The following is a 15,473-nucleotide window of genomic DNA, read 5'->3' on the forward strand; positions in this document are numbered from 1 at the left end:
GCTTCTATGGATTTTGGTTTGCATATGGCTGGAAAGCATTTGTTGCGGGCTATATTGACAATTGGACATTGATCTTGTATGGATTTTTTGTTGATCATCAATTATTTTACTGTGTCCACCATTGTAACTTGCAAAATTTTGTTGTTGCAATGTTGCTAGTCCTGTTTCTTACATAGTACTGCTAGTTTTTCTAGTGCTATTTTTGAAACTGCCTTTGTTATTGCTGTTTTCTTAATTTTATTATTTGCAAAATTTGAACGTATGTTATTATTTCAACACTGTAAATGGTGAAAGTTCAGCAGAAAAAAACTGCTAATTTTTATGTTATTATCATCTTTAGTTTTCTTTTCTTGCTAATTCTTAAAAAAAGTGCTCTGCTTCATTAGTGCTTCTGATCACTCTTGCTGGTTTCATTAGTGAATTTAGTTTATTATGTATATTATTTTTTATTATAAGGCATATTATTAGTGCTTCTGATCACTCTTGCTTATTTAATTTTTATTAGTGCTTCTGATCACTTTTGATTCCAAATTGATGATTCCATTGTTGATTTTATCAGAGGAAACATGAATTCAAAGGAAGCTGCACAAATTCCTAGAAGAACTACAAGGTCTTTAACTTCATCTTTTGCACAAATTTCTGCTTCATCTTTAGTTAAGTTTTGTTTGCTTTCTATTTTTTTTTGGTCTTTAGTTTCATCCTATATTATTATTAGTTAACTGGTTTCAATTTTGTTCCTTGGGTTTGAGTTTCTTCTCCAAAATCCCTGGTTGAATCATGGATAAGAGCATGTTAGCTGGTTTGGAATCACTTCTAGAAGTTGATCAGTAAAGAATTGTATCCATGATGGAATAGGTTCAAATTTTTTACAGGTACCTCCTCTTCACTCTATTTGTTAACTAATTCCATGTGTTTTAATTTGAGCTTCATGTTCCTAAAATTCTAAGTTAGGTCAGCACAAATAGTTTCAGATCTTTGTGGTGCTTGTTGTTCTGAAGCTATAGCCAAGTTCTCTATTAAACCAATGTAACCACTTTTGAATGTTGCATCTGGACGTTAAGGGAACAACATTTTTAATTACTTAGAATGGTTGAAATTGAATTTTAATGTTTTCTTTAGGATCCGGAACTGTTTATCTCAGCTGTACACCAAAGACATCACTCCTGATGATAAGCAGGAGTTTGATAAGGCTTTGCAGCAGGAGGTAAGTTGGTAATTCAATTTTTGCACCTTTAGATATGAAATTACAATTTTCGCACTTAAAGTAAATTGGTAATTCATATGCTATCTGATCTTTTCCACTAGAACATGACAAGTACATTTCAGCAATGCAAACTAGAAAGCAAATTTGGTGATTTCTTTTTCTTTCCTAATTTGTGTATTTAAAGTACTGAAAATATACTTCTAAGATATTTATTCAATCAAGAATATAGACAATAGTATCAAGTGCTTCATTCTTTATAATTCCAAAATTTTTTCTTTTTGAAAGAAAGAAAGATCAATACTTATAGTGCAGCTTATTACAATTGAAGAATTAAAAAAAAGAAACAAAGACAACTAAAGTAATTTCAAGATTCATTTTCTCACATGGTAAAGTATTTTTATTAATCATCTGTGTTTGAAGTTGTTCTATAGAGAATTATATCTCCGATAAGCTTCTTATGTAACTTTTGTTTGTGTAGATTCAAGCTACATTTCGAACGGACGAAATCAGGAGAACTCCTCCAACACCACAAGATGAGATGAGAGCAGGATAAATGAGCGGGTAATCAGAGAGTGACTCCTGAAGTGGCAAGGGATGTTTGTTTACTAGCTAGAATGATGGCTGCTAATTTGTATTATTCCCAAATAAAAGATCTTATATTTGAAGTAATTTATTTTTAGAGAAATAATTTGTATTATTCCCAAATAGAAAATTTTATGGCTACTAATTTATTATGGCAACCTAAATCTTGTTTAAGGATAATTTTTATTATTTAAATAATATTACATAGTATTATTATGTATTTATTTTTATTTTATAATGTTTTATTAATTTAATTAAAAATATAGGATTATATATATAATTATATTATTAAATATTAGGTTTTAGAAAAAAATTATTTATATATAGAGAAAATAAAAAAAAAACAATGAGGGACCTAAGGCTACACTTATATACAGTAGCTATAGTATTGTTACGGATCCGGCCCACGGATCCCTGACCCGGGATAAACCCAAACCCGGCCACCCGGGTCCGAACCATCTAAACCCTCTAGAAGGCCTGGAACCGACCCTACTAGAGCCCCCAACCAACTTTCAAATTCAAACGCCTATCTTATCTCATTCAGATAAGATAAGATAAGATAGCTACCACCACCTATAAATAAGAGGACCCAGATCCTCCTAGGTATTCATTCATTCCACACACCTTATACCTCTCAGATCCATTCTGACTTGAGCGTCAGAGTGTCTTTACAGGTACCTCCCCCCATTGCTCCAGTCAAGCGATCCGGCATCCGCCTCAACCCGCAAGTTCTCAAGCCATCTCTCAACTCATACCAGAGACATCTTGTACATTGGCGCCGTCTGTGAGAAACTTGCGCTAATCGAGCCGGAATGGGGGATATACCGGAAGAGACCTCCCTAAGCCAAGACAACTCTCGAATGAGGAACCCAACCCCCGAACACCAAGAGGTCACGAATCGCGGAAGGATAGCGAGCACCATCCACCACGCCACTCCAGTGCAAAATAAAGAAAACGAACACGTCGCCGCAGAACCACGGCACCCCAAAAACACCGGGGAAAAAGCGGCACAAATAATCCAAGATCTCTGCCTCCGAGTCCAGGAACTCGAAGGAAGAATAGCTACTGGGGAAAGGCGCAACGCCGAAAACGGAAGCCACGCAACCTCTAGATCAAAATCTCGTTGCGGCCGATCACCAACCCGACAACCCGACGGGAGAGACAATCATAGCACCTCGCGCGGCCCTAGACGTGAAAAATCGCCAGAACGGCGACACTGTAAGAGGTACAACCGCAGCGCTTCCCGGGATCTAAGTCATCAACATGACTCGGATGAAGATCGGCGACACCGAGAAACCAAGCGCACGAGAAACGAACAGACGATAATGGGAGCCACTCCCTTCACGGAAAGGATCTTAAAAGAAAAACTCCCTAAAGGATTTGACAAACCCATGGACATGAAGTATGACGGAACCAAAGACCCCCAGGAGCACCTAACGGCCTTCGAGGCCAGGATGAACCTAGAAGGTGCGGCCAACCCAGTCCGATGCAGAGCTTTCCCGGTAACCCTAGCCGGGCCAGCAATCAAATGGTTCAACGCCCTCCCTAACGGATCCATAACCAGTTTCCATGACATTTCACGAAAGTTCATGGCCCAATACACAACCAGAATCACCAAGGCTAAACACCCCATCAGCCTGCTAGGGGTCACGCAGAGACAAGACGAATCCACGTGAAAATACCTCGACCGCTTCAACGATGAATGCCTAACGGTCGACGGACTCACGGATTTCGTCGCAAGCCTCTATTTAACCAACGGGCTCATGAACGAAGTTTTCCGCAAACACCTTACCACCAAACCAGTATGGACCATGCACGAGATCCAGAACGTTTCCAGAGACTACATAAATGACGAGGAAGTCAGCCAGGTCGTCGCCGCCAACAAACGGCAACACGGCAACACCCAACACGGCAATCCGACATCTCGGCATAATCCAATATCCAAAGAAAATCAGAGGGACCAGCCCAAACAAACAAACACAAACCGACCACCCAGGATCGGCAAATTCTCTAATTATACACCCCTAACAGCCCCAATTACCGAGATATACCACCTGATAAAAGATCGAGGTATTATCCCAAAAGCCCGACAACTCAAAGAAAGAATGGGCGGCAACAAAACCCTTTATTGCGATTACCACCGAGGTTACGGGCACAGCACACAAGACTGTTTCGACCTTAAAGACACCCTTGAACAAGCCATAAGAGATGGCAAGCTCCCAGAGTTTGCCAAAATCATCAGAGAACCAAAACGCGCGGAAAGAGACAGGTCACCAGAGAGAGAAGGACGCAACCCGAGAATGCAAAAACAACCCCCCAGGGAAAGTCCAGAAGACGACCCAACCATAATAGTAAACGTTATCACGGGCAAAGACGTGTCAGGCAAGTCAAAATCAACACTAAAAAAGGACCTCAAAGTCCTAGCCATCAGAGACCAAGCTCCAACTACCACTGCCGACAAAACGATAACTTTCCTACCCGAGGACTGCCAGCACGACACCTCTGTCGAAGACGCACCTTTCGTCATCTCGGCAAGAATCGAAACGGGACTAGTTCAAAGAATACTGGTGGACACCGGCGCAGACTCCAACATCCTCTTCCGAGGAGCCTTCGACAAGCTCGGGCTCTGCAACGAAAATCTCCAAACACACCGCAACGGCGTCACGGGACTCAGAGACAACTTTCTCAAACCGGACAGTTCCATCACCCTCCCCCTCACCATAGGGACAGGAAACCAAAGGAAGACAATTCTATCCGAATTCGTGGTCCTAAAAGACTCCACCGCCTACAACGTTATCCTCGGAAGAAAAACAATCAATGACTTCTCTGCCATCATCTTTACCAAATACCTCCTTATGAAATTCATATCGGAAGACGGCTCCATAGGGACTATCCATGGAGACCGGGAAGTCGCAGCAGAATGTGACAACACCAGCCTAGCTTTACGAGAAAGTCTCGCGACGCGGCTGGATATTCCTAGCCGACCTGGATACCTAACAAGACGGCCAACCTAGGCCAGAACCAGAAGGCGACATGGAAAAACTACAAGTAGGGCAAACCAAAGAAGAATACACCTTGATCAACAGGAACCTCCCATACGACCTTAAAGAAGATCTTTCCCAATTCTTGAAACAAAACAGAGACTTGTTCGCTTTCACACCAGCCGACATGCCCGGGATAGACCCCGACTTAATGTCCCACCGGCTAGCCATAGATTCCAAAGCCAAACCCGTGGCACAAAGGAGACGAAAAATATCGTCAGACCGAGCGGCCGAGGTCAAAAGACAAGTAAAATCCCTACTCGAAGCAAACTTCATCAGAGAATTGCCCTATACGACGTGGTTAGCAAACGTCGAACTAGTAAAAAAGTCCAACGGGAAGTGGCGAATGTGCGTCGATTACACGGACCTCAACAAAGTCTATCCAAAAGACGCCTTTCCCCTACCAAACATAGACGGATTGGTAGACGCCATGTCCGGCCACCGATACCTTAGCTTTATGGATGCATACTCCGGCTATAATCAAATACCCATGCACCGACCCGATGAGGAAAAAACAGCATTCATCACCCCCGACGGGACGTACTGCTACACAGTCATGCCTTTCGGCCTGAAGAACGCCGGAGCCACCTACCAAAAACTTGTCAACAAGATATTCCAGAATCTGTCCGGGACCAAATTAGAAGTCTACATAGACGACATGCTCGCTAAAACCGAATCAGGCGAACAACTCATCAGTGACCTAAGGCTCATAATGAATACCCTACGAAAGCATCGAATGTGACTCAACCTGACAAAATGCGCCTTCGAAATGGAGGCAGAAAAGTTCCTCGGCTTCATGATCACGCAACGCGGAGTCGAAGCTAACCCAGAGAAATGTCGTGCCATCCTCGATATGACAAACCCAAAAAACCTTAACGACATCCAAAAGCTCACCGGCCGGCTCACTGTGTTATCCCGTTTTCTCGGACCATCAGCACAAAAAGCAATCCCCTTCTTCAAACTGATGAAGAAAGGAGCCCCCTTCAAATGGGAAGCAAAATGCGAGGAAGCATTGAAAGAGCTGAAGATTGATGGTTTAGAAGTTATAGTAAACTCTCGTTGCAAGTATAGTTACTAAACCAAGCAATCAACCTTTCTTACAAACGTTTGGTTGTCACAAGTAATAAACTCCTTTAAAATTGATAACCGAGTATTTAAACCTCGGGTCGTCTTCTCAAGGAATTGCAGGGAAGTATGTTCTTATTATTGGTTATGAGTCTTGTAAATTGGGGGTTTTGAAAGTAAGGAAGTAGTATGTTGAATGATAAGAAGAATAAAATAAATAAATAACTATAAAATAGACTCTTGGCAAGGTATGAAAACTGGAAGTCCTATCCTGGTTATCCTTTTCAATTGTAATGAGAATTGGATTTTTCTCCCACTTTGTTAACCTCTAACTATGAAGGTAAGTTAAGTGGATGAATTAATTTTTATTCCTCAGGTCCTAGTCTTTCCTTGGGAAAAGTCAGAGTTATTGGAATTCGAATTAATTCTTGAAGAATTCCAATTTTCAATCAAAAATGAGTTTGATAACTCAAGAGTCACCAATTATTTAACCAAAGCCAAAAGGGAAAATATCTAAATTAAATTAAAAGAATTCATATAAATAAAGCAAAGCAAAATTAAATCTGAAAATACCTCGAATTGCATTCACAAAAGAAATTAAATCTAACATGGATATTCATAAATTAAATTGGAAAAATAAATAAAAGAAACATTGAACCTGTGATCGCAAAAGATGAAATAATCATAAAGTGAAAAGAATCCTAATTCTAAATCCTAATCTGTGTTTTCTGGGCCGAGAACTGGGTCAGAAACAGCCCAGAATTCGCTGGTTGCGAATTCAAACACGCTGATTTTTCGTCACTGCGACGCGGCCGCATGGAGTACGCGTTCGCGTCGCCAAAGAAGCATGTTTTCAATCAAAGCACATAATTAGGAAGGCAAATGTAAAACCATGCAAATAGTATGAATAAGTGGGTAAAGAGTTGATAAAAATCACTCAATTGAGCACACGATAAATCATAAAATAGTGGTTTATCAACCTCCCCACACTTAAACATTATCATGTCCTCATGCTAAGCTCATGAGAAGCTATAAGAGAGTGAAGAGGAATGATAGAATGTATGAAATGCAACCTATGTATATGAATGCAACTACATGCAAAATATTTCTACCTACTTGGTTAAAAGTAAACAAGTTCTTCAAGACAAACATAAATCAGATTTCACTAATTCAAATCATACAATGAAAGGCAAGTAAACTTGTAAGAAGATAGCTCATGAAAGCAGGGAACATAGAATTAAGCACTGAACCCTTACTGGTAGTGTATATCACTCTAGTCTCTCAAGTGTATAGGGTAATTCACTCTACTCTTCTCTAATCATGCTTTCTAAACTTTGTTCTTCATCTAACAAATCAACAAATATTTAGTATACCAATGCAAACATCATGAGGTCTTTTTAGGGTTGTAATGGGGCTGAGGTAAAGGTAAGGATATATGTATGGCCAAGTGAGCTTTATAAAGTGAATCCTTGATTAGTCTAAGATTTCACCTAACATATACATACTTTATATAATTTAAAATACTTTACCTAGCTACCCAAATTTTTCCCACTTTTGTATTACATGCTCATGTATCAAACTTATTTTTGAATTTTTGTCCCATGTGCATTGATTCTTTTTATTTTGCATTTGGGGTAATATTATTTTTCTTTTTCTCCTTTTTTTTTGTATCCCCTTATTTAATTATTTAATATTTTTTTTCAATGCACATGGTAATTTAATTATTTTGATTTCATATGAGCATGCTTCCCAAATTTTCAAATAACTTATTCAATTTAATTTCCTATTTTTTTCATATCATCCCATGTTCCCATAAAATTTCTCACACTTAAATTATACATAATATCTATCTTAAGCTAACCAAGAATTCAACTTGGAATTTTTATTTTGTTTTTCTGCTTAAGGCTAGTAATGTGGTTTATAGAACAAGAGGGAATTAAAAAGCTCAAGGGGGCTAACAAGGGTGATGTAAAAGGTAGGCTTATTTGAGATAAGTGAGCTAATAACAAATAATGGCCCCAATCATATGCAAGCATGTAAATATACTAAATAATGGACATATAGAATGGAACAAAACAAAAATTGCAATTATAGAGAAGAAAACACACAAGAATAAAAATTTATGGTTAAATAATGTAACCATATAAATAAGCTCAAAATCTCACAGGTTGTGTATTCTTTGGCTCAAAAACTATGTTCCAAATACAACTTCTGATAAGTTTAACACAAAAATTTTGATTTTAAATTAGTGAAAATTTTTCAAAAATAGGGTCTTTAAAAGAAACTTATTATTTCTCAACCAAGCGGTAGCTAAATGAATAAAATCAAACAAATATGCAATTAATCATGCAAATGCAACAATGAATAAACAAAGAAAACAGAATATTGGTGTTGAAAAGAAAATACTAACCCATAGAGATCGGTATCGACCTCTCCACACTTAAAGATTGCACCGTCCTTGGTGCATGCTGAGATGTGCAGGTGGACGGGTTGTTCCAACTGGCGCTTTTCTCCAAAGATTGTGCAGATGGACTTGTCTTGTTTCCCTATGTACACGTCTTCCGCTTCCCTTCTGGGTGGCCATCCTGAAAGAAAAAGGGAAGAAAGGTAACCCAGTAATAGAGATAAGAAAATAAGTGAAGTATGTGTGGGTTAATGCCAAATGAAAAGGGTCTCATTTACATGGAAGCTTCAACATGTACGTGAGAAAACAATAGAAGCCATGGCATACCAGTGGTACAAAATTTGTAACAATGGGGAAGAGAGTGTGGGTAAGGAGAGATAATATAAATTCATGTCAATGCAAAATTAATACAGGTATAAAAGATTGGCATTGATTTAAATAATATTATCTAACCAGAATAAAACAAGTCTCTAAGCACCTAAAGTAATTCAAGAGAAGATGCAACAGTTAAATAAGAAAATTTAACACCAAAGGAAAAATAATTGATTTAGAAAAGAAAATAAAAATGTGCACTAAATTAAAATGCAATGAATGAAATATGCAAATAAATTAAGTAAAATAAAAAGAAAGATAAGAAGAATGAGAAGTGAAAGAAATAAAGTAAGAAAGAAAGAAGAAAAGATAGAAGAAATTAGGATTAGAAAAGAAAAGATAAGATAATTGGCGCTGATCTGGATAAGTTGTGTGACGCAGGTGATGCGGACGCGTGAGTGACGCGGTCGCGTGGTGCGCGATAAGGTCAGGTGACGCGGACGCGATCGCGTGACCTGATTTGTGCGATTGGCGCGAGTGCAGCCTCGCGTTCGCGCAACTCTCTGTTCAAAACTCTTTTTGCCAAATTGTTGGGTGACGCGGTCGCGTGGTTGACGCGATCGCGCGGGTGGCCTTATTTCCAATATGACGCGGACGCGTGGGTGACGCGTTCGCATGGTGGGGCTTGTGCTGCTAGCACCATTCCAGCCCCGCTCCATCATAACTCTCTGCCATGCACCCTGTTACGTCGATTTTCAGGGCACGCGCTCGCGTGGGTGACGCGGACGCGTGGGAGGCGTTTTTCCCAGCGTCATCGACGCGGTCGCGTGGATCAATCTGTGCTAAAGGCACGCCTCCAGCCACGCTGTCGCATGACTCTCTGTTCACTTTGCTTTTCTCCTAATGCACTTGTGACGCGGACGTGTCAGCGACGCTGGCGTGTCGCGTGCGAATTTTTTTTTTTATGCATGAAAAATGCAGAATGCAATGCTAATATGAATGTTATGCAAAACTCCAGGTTCAATACAATAAAATAAAATAAAACTCGAAAACAAATAAAACTAAATAAAAATAAAAAAAGAACGATCATACCATGGTGGGTTGTCTCCCACCTAGCACTTTTAGTTAAAGTCCTTAAGTTGGACATTTGGTGAGCTTCCTGTTATGGTGGCTTGTGCTTGAACTCATCCATGAATCTCCACCAATGTTTGTAATTCCAATGGCCTCCGGGGTCCCAAACTAGACATGTAAAGCCCTTAAGAAGCTTCAAACAGATCCTTAGGCTCCCAGGGTGACAAATATCAGAGCAGATTCCAGGATCCCAAATCTTGCTTTTACACCCATTTTTGTCGGGATCTGTATTTTTCCAGCCAGGTGATAAGTAATTTGAATTCTCACTGCAGCTACCAAACAACTTCCTAGACCCATTCAGTTGAACTCTACACCAACCTTTGCGTTTAAATTTAAAGCTTCCAACCATATTGAACCTTGCAGGACAATTCTTACCACTGACCATCTTCCTTTTACTCTTTATGCCACAAAGAGCTCTAAGTTGACCATCCGTCTCCAGTAGCCCATATTCAAGTGGAATTAGAAAGCTAAGGGATATGAATTTTACCCACTTGAATGTTGTGAAGGATGATGGCAACTTAGGGGGAGGTATTTCTAACGAATTTGCAAGCTCCACTCCCTTGTGCTCTTCTCTGACAACTTCCACCTCTTTGCAAGTTTCTTCAATATCAACCTCTTCTTCATTGCTTACCAAGGGCATGGGAGTTTGTGCTTCTTCTTCTTGAATTTCTATCTCTTGATTGACCTCTTCCAATTCCTTAACCAGGACATGTCTTGGAGATTGTACACCCTCCTTAACATCAATTGCATCCGTCTTGGAAGGAGGCTCTATAAATTGAGTTTCCCATGGAGGTTCCGCATCTCCTAAGTCTTCAACCACTTCTTCCTCCTCAATGGTAGGCGTAGCTTCTTCCAATTGTTTCAATATAAAATCGTGCTGCTCACTGTCCACCGGAGTTTCTAATATCTCCTTCATGCTACGTTCTTCATTAGATTGCCCACATGAGGCCATGGGGGTTCCTTGAGTGTCCGAACGTCGGGAAGGTAGTCGATTTATCGCTTGATCCAGTTGGCGAAGGGTTGCTTGAAGTTTTGCACATGTTTCTGTGAGACGATCCCTTGATTCTTGTTGCGCTCGGCTATCATAAGTAGGATTATAGTGCTCTTGGATTGATGGATATGGAGATGGCAAATATTGAGGTGGTGGTTCTTGGGAGTAATTGGGTTGGAATTGGGATGGTTCTATATATGGTTCATATGGCTCATAAGGTGGTTGGTGTGGTGGATACGGGTTAGAATCTTGTGATGATGTCTGGTAGTAAGGGTCTTGTGAGTATGGTGGTCCAAAGCTGTGTTGAGGAGGCGGTTCATAATCATATGGTGGGCCTTGTTGGTAACTACAAGGGGGTCCACTATAGTCATCATTTTGGTATGCATCACAGAATGGTTGTTGGTTATAGTGCATTGGAGGGGGTTGTTGCCAAGAGGGTTGATTAAATCCTTGTGGCTCCTCCCATCATTGATTCTTCCGACCTTGATGCATGTTCCTGTTATAACTTTCACTCCTTGCAACAATATTAGAACCAAACTCAAAGCGATAGGGGTGAGAATTCATGGTAGCTAATAAAAATATAAAAAAAGCGAAAATAAAAACAAAATTAAATTAAAAGGTTATTTAAATTTTGAATTTGAAAATTAAATTTTGAAATTTGAATTTTAAATTTTAAAATTTGAAAATTGAAATTTGAAATTTGAGTTTTAAATTTTTTATTTTTGAATTTAATGAGGAAAGAGAAAAATAATAAAATGACACCAAGCTTAAAATTTTTAGATCAAAACGAAGAAAATAAATAAGAACAACTTGAAGGTTAAGATGAACACGAAGAACAACTTGAAGATCAAGATGAACACAGAACAAATTTTTTGAAAAATTTTTTTTAATAACTAAATAAAAACCAATAACCTCTTAATTTATGAAAAAAAAAGCAAAAATAAAAACAAAAATAAAAATAAATAAACAAGCAAAAAGCAAATATTTACAATAACCAATAATAAGGTACACGTTTGCAATTCCCCGGCAACGGCGCCATTTTGAAAGAGCTGAAGATTGATGGTTTAGAAGTTATAGTAAACTCTCGTTGCAAGTATAGTTACTAAACCAAGCAATCAACCTTTCTTACAAACGTTTGGTTGTCACAAGTAACAAACCCCTTTAAAATTAATAACCGAGTATTTAAACCTCGGGTCGTCTTCTCAAGGAATTGCTGGGAAATATGTTCTTATTATTGGTTATGAGTCTTGTAAATTGGGGGTTTTGAAAGTAAGGAAGCAGTATGTTGAATGATAAGAAGAATAAAATAAATAAATAACTATAAAATAGACTCTTGGCAAGGTATGAAAACTGGAAGTCCTATCCTGGTTATCCTTATCAATTGTAATGAGAATTGGATTTTTCTCCCACTTTGTTAACCTCTAACTATGAAGGTAAGTTAAGTGGATGAATTAATTTTTATTCCTCAGGTCCTAGTCTTTCCTTGGGAAAAGTCAGAGTTATTGGAATTCAAATTAATTCTTGAAGAATTCCAATTTTCAATCAACAATGAGTTTGATAACTCAAAAGTCACCAATTATTTAACCAAAGGAAAAAGGAAAAATATCTAAATTAAATTAAAAGCATTCATATAAATAAAGCAAAGCAAAATTAAATCTGAAAATACATCGAATTGCATTCATAAAAGAAATTAAATCTAACATGGATATTCATAAATTAAATTGGAAAATAAATAAAAGAAACATTGAACCTGTGATCGCAAAAGATGAAATAATCATAAAGTGAAAAGAATCCTAATTCTAAATCCTAAGAGAGAGGAGAGAACCTCTCTCTCTAAAAACTACATCTAAAACTATGAAAAGTAAATTATGAGCGCTTGTGTTTATGAATGGATGCATTCCTCCATTTTATAGCCTCTAATCTGTGTTTTCTGGGCCGAGAACTGGGTCAGAAACAGCCCAGAATTCGCTGGTTGCGAATTCAAACACGCTGATTTTTCGTCATTGCGATGCGGCCGCGTGAAGCACGCGTTCGCGTCGCCTAGAATCAGGGAAACTATGACTTATTTTATATCAAATCGAAGCCCTGGACGTTAGCTTTCCAATGCAACTGGAACCGCATCATTTGGACCTCTGTAGCTAAAGTTATAGCCGTTTGAGTGCGAAGAGGTCAGGCTGGACAGCTTAGCAATTTCTCCAACTTCTTGTATTCCTTCCGCTTTTGCATGCTTCCTTTCCATCATCCTCTGAGCCATTCCTGCCCTATAAACTCTGAAATCACTTAACACACATATCAAGGCATCTAATGGTAATAAGAGAGGGTTAAACATAGGGAACTTAAGGCCAAAGAAGCATGTTTTCAATCAAAGCACATAATTAGGAAGGCAAATGTAAAACCATGCAAATAGTATGAATAAGTGGGTAAAGAGTTGATAAAAATCACTCAATTGAGCACAAGATAAACCATAAAATAGTGTTTATCAAGCATTCTATCACTTCAAAAGAGTCCCAACGGAACCACCAGTTCTCGCCAAACCCCAAACAGGGGAGACCCTCTACCTATACCTCTCCATCACGGAAGAGGCACTCGCAGCAGCACTCATCCGCGAAAATGAGAAAAAAGAACAAAAACCCATATACTTCATAAGCAAAGTCCTACAAGACACAGAAACTCGCTACTCACGCCTAGAAAAGTTAGCTTTCGCGCTCCTCACGGCCTCCCGGCGCTTACGACAATATTTTCAGGCCCATCCCGTGACAGTCCGGACCGACCAAGCGGTCAAACAGGTACTACAAAAACCCCACCTAGCAGGAAGAATGCTAGCATGGTCCATCGAGCTGTCCCAGTTCCAAATCAAGTTCGAACCCCGAAACGCAATCAAATCACAAGCCATGGCCGATTTCATCGCCGAGATGAAGCCGGGAAACCCCACTCCCGAGTCATGGAAGTTGCACGTCGACGGCTCATCAAATGTCACCTCCGGAGGTGCCGGAGTCATACTCGAAAGCCAAAACGGAGTCGTAATCGAACAGTCAGTACGATACGAGTTCCCAATCTCAAACAATCAAGTTGAATTTGAGGCCCTCCTGGCAGGCCTAGCCTTAGTTAAGGAAGTCGGAGCAAAGGTCCTGGAAGTAAATACCGATTCCTAGGTAGTCAGTTCCCAGATTAATGGAGACTACCAAACGCGAGATCCCCTACTCCAACAATACCTTACCAAGGTAAACGAACTAAAAGAAGGATTCAATCACGTGACCATACAACACGTTCCTAGAGAACGAAATGCCCGGGCGGACCTCGTTTCTAAGCTAGCCAGCACCAAACAAGGACACGGCAACAAGTCGCTAATTCAGGAAGTCGTTAAGTCACCGTCCATATCGACCACGACTAACGCCTGTCTGACACACTCCAGCCAAGGATCATGGACCCATCCTATCCTACAATACCTCCTCAATGGAATACTGCCAGAAAACCCCAAGGAGGAAAAACGGACAAAATGAGAAGCCGCCAATTATACGGTCATCGCCGGACAACTATACAAGCGCGGATTCTCGCAACCCCTTCTCAAATGCGTCAAGCCCGGAGACACGGAATACATACTCCACGAAGTCCATGAAGGCTGCTGCGGCCACCACATCGGGGGTAAAACCCTAGCCCAGAAAGTCATCAGGGCCGGATACTTCTGGCCCAGGGTCATCCGGGATTCCATGCAGTTGGTGAAGAACTGCGACAAATGCCAAAAGCACGCCAATATCCACCAAGCCGTCCCGCACCAACTCAGCATTATATCGGCAGAACGACCATTCAGTACCTGGGGAATCGATCTCGTCGGGCCCTTTCCTACGGCACCCGATCAACTCCGATATCTCATCGTCGCCATAAATTATTACACTAAATGGATCGAGGCCGAATCCTGGCCTCCATCACGGCAACCCAATGCCGAAAATTCCTCTGGCAACAGATCATAACCCGGTTCGGAATCTCCGAGATCGTCATCTCAGACAACGGAACCCAATTCACTGATAAGAAATTCAGAGAATTCCTAGAAGGGCTACATGTATCCCACCGTTTCAGTTCGGTAGAACACCCCCAAACAAATGGGCAGGTGGAAGCCGCAAACAAAATAATCGTCAAAGGGCTCAAAAAGTGGCTCGACGAGGCCAAGGGACTACGGGCCAACGAACTCGGATCAGTCTTATGGTCATATCGAACAACCCCTCAGACAACCACCGGGAAAACCCCTTTCCGTTTGACATACAGCGTGGAGGCCGTCATCCCAGTGGAGATTGGAAACCCAAGCCCAAGGAGAACGGTTGGGGGTAACGACGAAGATGCAGAACGAGACCTCATCGACGAAGAAAGAAGCATAGCCCATGTCAGAGAGCTAGCCCTAAAACAAAGAATCAGCCTAAGGTACAACCACGGCGTCATCCGACGGGAATTCGAACCCAACGACCTCGTCCTACGACGAAACGACATTGGAACCCCGACCCCAGGGGAAGGGAAACTCACCCCCAACTGGGAAGGACTATACAGAATCAAAGCCACAATCGGAAAGGGAGCATACAAGCTTGAACGACTTAACGGCGACGAAATCCCCAGGACATGGAACGCCACCAACTTGCGACTTTACTACACTTAGACTGACCTACTTAGGTCACCCCTTGTTTTTCTTCTTTTCTTTTATTATTCGTTTCCCTTCTTTACTACATTTGTTTTCCCCTTTTAAATTCAAAGTATTAA

The 15,473-nt window shown here is 40.4% G+C and overlaps 1 protein-coding gene across 1 annotated transcript; it reads left to right on the forward strand.

Annotated features, from left to right (window-relative positions):
* On the forward strand, positions 14,184–15,372 carry LOC107627769 (uncharacterized protein K02A2.6-like). The gene is made up of 2 exons (XM_016330596.1): positions 14,184–14,372; positions 14,692–15,372. Exons 1-2 carry the CDS (start codon positions 14,184–14,186, stop codon positions 15,370–15,372), a joined length of 870 nt encoding a protein of 289 aa, XP_016186082.1.

Source organism: Arachis ipaensis, chromosome B02 (assembly GCF_000816755.2).
Source record: "Arachis ipaensis cultivar K30076 chromosome B02, Araip1.1, whole genome shotgun sequence".
Classification (NCBI taxonomy): Eukaryota; Viridiplantae; Streptophyta; class Magnoliopsida; order Fabales; family Fabaceae; genus Arachis; species Arachis ipaensis.

What these genes read in the sequence shown, in the direction of transcription:
- LOC107627769 (XM_016330596.1), top strand. Translation starts at nt 14,184, where the DNA reads ATGGAATACTGCCAGAAAACCCCAAGGAGGAAAAACGGACAAAATGAG. An exon ending in CTGCGGCCACCACATCGGGG is followed by an intron (nt 14,373 to 14,691) that starts GTAAAACCCTAG and finishes CTCTGGCAACAG; the next exon opens with ATCATAACCCGGTTCGGAAT.